Source organism: Salvelinus alpinus, chromosome 17 (genome assembly GCF_045679555.1).
Source record: "Salvelinus alpinus chromosome 17, SLU_Salpinus.1, whole genome shotgun sequence".
Taxonomy (NCBI): domain Eukaryota; kingdom Metazoa; phylum Chordata; class Actinopteri; order Salmoniformes; family Salmonidae; genus Salvelinus; species Salvelinus alpinus.
The window spans coordinates 51,296,246-51,302,245 of NC_092102.1; the positions used below are offsets into that span (position 1 = coordinate 51,296,246).

General features: G+C 41.7%; 1 protein-coding gene across 1 annotated transcript in view; it reads right to left on the reverse strand.

Moving 5' to 3' along the window:
- Positions 1-5,743, reverse strand: part of LOC139543144 (FYVE, RhoGEF and PH domain-containing protein 1-like) — a 181,076-nt gene extending 175,333 nt beyond the window's left edge. The window contains exon 1 of the mRNA XM_071349371.1: positions 4,159-5,743. Coding sequence (XP_071205472.1) covers positions 4,159-4,378 — 220 coding nt within the window. The 5' untranslated portion in view covers positions 4,379-5,743. The remainder of the gene's footprint in view (positions 1-4,158) is intronic.
- Positions 5,744-6,000: the final 257 nt, after the last annotated feature.

Consider the following 6,000-nt stretch of genomic DNA (forward strand, 5'->3'; position numbering starts at 1 on the left):
AGGTGTCAGGTTTGTAGTGATGACAGGTGACAGGTGGTTTGTAGTGATGACAGGTGTCAGGTTTGTAGTGATGACAGGTGACAGGTGGTTTGTAGTGATGACAGGTGACAGGTGGTTTGTAGTGATGACAGGTGTCAGGTTTGTAGTGATGACAGGTGACAGGTGGTTTGTAGTGATGACAGGTGGTTTGTAGTGATGACAGGTGGTTTGTAGTGATGACAGGTGTCAGGTTTATAGTGATGACAGGTGACAGGTTTGTAGTGATGACAGGTGACAGGTTTGTAGTGATGACAGGTGTCAGGTTTGTAGTGATGACAGGTGTCAGGTGGTTTGTAGTGATGACAGGTGACAGGTGGTTTGTAGTGATGACAGGTGGTTTGTAGTGATGACAGGTGGTTTGTAGTGATGACAGGTGTCAGGTTTATAGTGATGACAGGTGTCAGGTTTGTAGTGATGACAGGTGTCAGGTGGTTTGTAGTGATGACAGGTGTCAGGTTTGTAGTGATGACAGGTGTCAGGTTTGAAGTGATGACAGGTGACAGGTGGTTTGTAGTGATGACAGCTGTCAGGTTTGTAGTGATGACAGGTGTCAGGTTTGTAGTGATGACAGGTGACAGGTGGTTTGAAGTGATGACAGGTGGTTTGTAGTGATGACAGGTGTCAGGTTTGTAGTGATGACAGGTGGTTTGTAGTGATGACAGGTGTCAGGTTTGTAGTGATGACAGGTGACAGGTTTGTTTCAATAAGATCATGTATTCGGCTCAATGATAATGTCAGTAGGATACTGTATTAAACTCAATGATAACGTCAGTAGGATACTGTATTAAACTCAATGATAACGTCAGTAGGATACTGTATTAAACTCAATGATAATGTCAGTAGGATACTGTATTAAACTCAATGATAATGTCAGTAGGATACTGTATTAAACTCTGTGCCTAATGATAATGCGCTGTGCCTAATGATAATGCCTGTGGGATAATGTATTTAATTCAATGATCATGGCAGTAGGATAATGAATTCAAAGCACCTCTAAATATGATTATTTCACAGCTCTCAGAGCCATGACCCTTCGAAGCACGAATCCTTAATTGGTGAAACTGCCACGACTGTTTGGGATATTACCACAACAAGTTACTTCAAACAACCAACACCCCCCCCTCCCCTCCCTCAGGACAGCAGAATATGCACATCAGCAACCTCTCCTCCATTTTAATCAACAAAACACACACAAAATAACAGTGGCGCTGTTTGTCCTAATGAGGAGTCCATCTTTAAACTGCTGGGACTGTGATTATACACACTGCAATCTGTGGTATCAGAAATCATGTCTCTACACTCTACATGTTGATCCTAGTCACATAAGCTATGGCAACAATGAGACAGATGGAGAGAATTGTGTGTGTGTGTGTGTGTGTGTGTGTGTGTGTGTGTGTGTGTGTGTGTGTGTGTGTGTGTGTGTGTGTGTGTGTGTGTGTGTGTGTGTGTGTGTGTGTGTGTGTGTGTGTGTGTGTGTGTGTGTGTGTGTGTGTGTGTGTGTGTGTTTGGTTGGAGGTTCACATTATTTAGGCCAGAACAGATGTTTAACACCAATAGCTATGGTTTTACACACACACACACACACACACACACACACACACACACACACACACACACACACACACACACACACACACACACACACACACACACACACACACACACACACACACACACACACACACACTTTTCCCCATCTTAAGTGATCAGGATAAAACTGTTTTTAGAACCCCGAGAATTAAATGATTAGTGATTTAAAGTAGAGGATCCTACTTCAACATCTACGGAGGATTAAACGTTAATAATAAAAAATAATAATATTATGATAATGATTTCATGAGAAACGCAGGAGATAAAGGGATCGTCCCAAAGGGCATTCCTATTCCTTGTGTAGTGCATTGACCAGGGGCCCATAGAGAACTACATAGGGAACAGATGCCATTTGGGACAGTTATAATCCTCTATAATGGTCATGTTATCCATTTCCCCATTTTCCTGTAAAGTACTCAGCCTGTTTAGAAGAACAGCGGGGGGGGGTTCAGGGATGAGTGTTTTTGATGGACAGATTTTTACATTAGACACCTCTGTCTTGCATGATATCTATTCTATTAGGACATCTGTTTTCTCTGTTTGTACTGTTTGGGTCGATACGCGTTGTGTGCCATGCCTAGCTGTGTAACCAAGACATTTGATCTACCTTCTGCCGTTGTAATTAACGTGTGGCGTATCGTCAATAGACTATCATACAGGACCACGTTGTTTTGGCCTATGGATGCATGTCAATGTGTCTTTCATCCTCGCTCCCATATCCAAAGACAGTAAGGGACAGAAACAAACAGTGGCTACTCCACCTCATAGTGATCCATCCTCCATCTACAGTTTATATTCCACCTCATAGTGATCCATCCTCCATCTAGTTTATATTCCACCTCATAGTGGTCCATCCTCCATCTAGTTTATATTCCACCTCATAGTGATCCATCCTCCATCTATAGTTTATATTCCACCTCATAGCGGTCCATCCTCCATCTAGTTTATATTCCACCTCATAGTGGTCCATCCTCCATCTAGTTTATATTCCACCTCATAGTGATCCATCCTCCATCTAGTTTATATTCCACCTCATAGTGATCCATCCTCCATCTAGTTTATATTCCACCTCATAGTGATCCATCCTCCATCTAGTTTATATTCCACCTCATAGTGATCCATCCTCCATCTATAGTTTATATTCCACCTCATAGTGGTCCATCCTCCATCTACAGTTTAACAAATAAATAAAACCAAGAATATAAAAAAAAACCATCAGATTAACATTTTTTGATGAAGCCAGAAACGCTGAAAACAAATTCATTTTTAATGGTAAAATTTAATTGATTCGTTTTGGTTAGCATTATTTTTTTTGTAGTTTACATCACAGACACTGAAAGGGGGGGGGGGGCTCAGTTAATCTGATCCTGTTCATCTAAATGCAGAATAACTCATCTCAGTGACTGACAGTACCGATATTATTTCATGTTGACTAACCAATCGCAGTGAAATTAGATTAAATTTAGTCATAATCAGTTTCATATATTTCCTTTCAGGTGAATTTTGAAGATCGGCTTGAGAGCGGCATTGACGTTGTCGGTTGGTAACGAGCAAAAACTTGATATTACACATCGTTCACTTTGGTAGCTAGCTATTTTCAGGTCAACTAAAGCTAAATGAAAGTATAAACCCCACCATGGTGATATCTGTGAAGAAGCTATGAATGAGGTCCCAGGTTGAACAGTCCTTGCACTTTGAAACCCACCCCACCATGACGTATAGCAACACCCACCAAGTAAAATGGTGTAAAAAGAGTGTGTCCCAACCTGGAAGAACCACCCAGCCAGCCACTACTACCACCCAATGAGCACAATATTTGTTGTTGTTGAACATACGTTGAAAAGATGTCTTTCCAACGTCTTTTGTTCACTGGGTAGCCTATACACTACATATGTCTAAAGATGTCTTCCCAACGTCTTGTGTTCACTGGGTAGCCTATACTCTACACGTGTTGCTACTTCAGATCCCTCAGTTACGGGAACCTTTGTCACCGACCTTGAGGGAAATCAATGTACTTCAACACAAGTGCATGTATTTCACCTAACCAAGTGATCTTATTATTTCCAACACTCAAGCATATTAACAGGGAAACGAAGTGTTCTTGCATGAGTGAACATAGTCTGTCTGTCAAAGAAATTCATAGAATAACGAGGCTTACGAGGTATGAATGGCCTTTTATTAGAATGACAACAGCCTCTGTTCAACACTGGTGCTTATCATAATAGACTATCGCAATAGGGATGATAGTGGTGTTGGTGTGTGTGTGTGTGTGTGTGTGTGTGTGTGTGTGTGTGTGTGTGTGTGTGCCAATTTAGTAACTGGAGTACCCGCCCACTGGACGCACACATTGGTTGATTCAACGTTGTTTCCAAGTTATTTCAATGAAATTACGTTGAATAGAAGTTGAAATGACGTCTGTTCCCAGTGGGAGAAAACATCACTGGAAAATGCTCTATCTTTATAAGAAAGTGCTTGACATAACCTATAACCTAACCTACTATCTGTGTAAGCAAATAGGTTACTACTCACGTATCCCGCGCAGCGGTGGTTGTGGACTTGGCATGCCGCTGCTGATGTGGTAGGAGAAGCGGATTGTTTTGAACTGGCTGGAGAAGGAAACCGTACTGGTAGTCCTATTGGCTGCGGTCTCCGGGGCCATCGGTGGGCTGAAGCTCGTCACTAAAGCGCTCTTCGGCCGGTTCAACTGCATACCTGCCTGGTCACAGTTTACACAGGCATAGCATAGCATAGCCTACACAGGATACGATGCGGGTTATCTCACCAAAGAAAGTAAATCAGATTAGATTCCAGGGTTATTGGGTTAAATCCTCAAAAATCAGGATCTTCTGAGTGCGAGGGGTGTCATTTAGGGCGACCAGTGGGCGCTCGAGCGAGCAGCCTGTCCCCGGACTGGTCCGGTGATTCGAGTCGTTGTCCCGTGCCAGACTCCCAGTAGAAAGGGTCTCCAATCTTTCATCCACCGAACTGCAGTCCTCCTGGGTGAGCTGTACAGTACGAGTGGAAACACGATCAAAATCTTTACCAACAACGGAAAAAAGCCATCAAATAGATATTTATATTATTTGTCTTAATAACTCTAACCGACGTCAACATATTATTGATTTATTTCACTGCAAAATACAATGAAAATTATTTTAGGTTGCAATCCACAAGGATACCGATTATGGCAATTGTTGCAATAAAAATACAATAAGGCCTCATTGAAGTTGGTCACATTGTTGCGTCCAAATAATGGCTCACTGCATCTCTCTCAAAATCCGACATTCTTGGGAAAAGGGGTCGGCTACAATGTATCTTCTTTAATGACTTATGTATTCAAATAGGTTACCAGAAAACTAACGGCAAGCTACAGCTGACATTTCGATACAAGTCCATGCCCATTCTGGAATAAACAAAACGTTTTCCTCGGTCTGACCCCGCTCTTGAAAAAGAAACGTTAAAAAAAGACAATGCACAAAACCAAAAGTGATTGAAACATTATTACACGTGATAAAAGTCACTGCTCTTCTCAGCTCACATCGTTCCTTCTGTTATCTGTCTGCCACATTTTTCCTCCGTCCCGATTTCCACTGGAAACGCGAATCCAAAATATGCAACTTCAGCTTCTTCTTCAACTACATTCAAACCCCGTCATCAAAATTCTTTATACTCGTCATTCCAACATTTTAAACATGTTAATTGAATCCTTGAATGTATTTTGGGTGCATCAATTTGTCATCAATTTCGCCTTTATGGTCCCCCGCGGGTTAGTTTTTCTCCATTCTTTGAAACTTCCCGACAACGCCATCAAACTGCAATTCCTTGAATTTGTAAACTTAACCCCCTCCTTCTCTCCTCTCCTTCTGTCTTTCCTCTCTCGTTCCCTGCTCCTGTGTGCGTTATTCTGTCGACATATGAAACCAGTCTCAACCCCCCTAATCCGCCATCTCTCTAAAGCAAATTGTTGAGATGAATCCTCGTTTTTTTCTTTTTTTTTTTTCTCCAAAAGTAAACATTTGTTACTGGCTTACATTGTATGATTACTAGCCCTAACTGTTTTGAATACATGTATCCTAATAAACAATAAATATAGTATCAACAGAACCTAAAGGAGAATAAGAAGAGGGAGAGAGGAGAGGAGGGGGGACTGCCTAATCCAGTCTGACCCAGTTAGCAGTCACTTGGCCCAGTGGACAGGGTCAGTGGGCTGAGTTCCTCCACACTGCTGACTGGACCTAGATCCAAATATAATTAAATAGAACAGTTATTATTCACTAGTTTAAATTATAGTCAATGAAACGGAATAACATAGAATATACACTCAAGTGGCCAGTTTATTAGGTACAACCATCTAGTACTGGGTCGGACAAC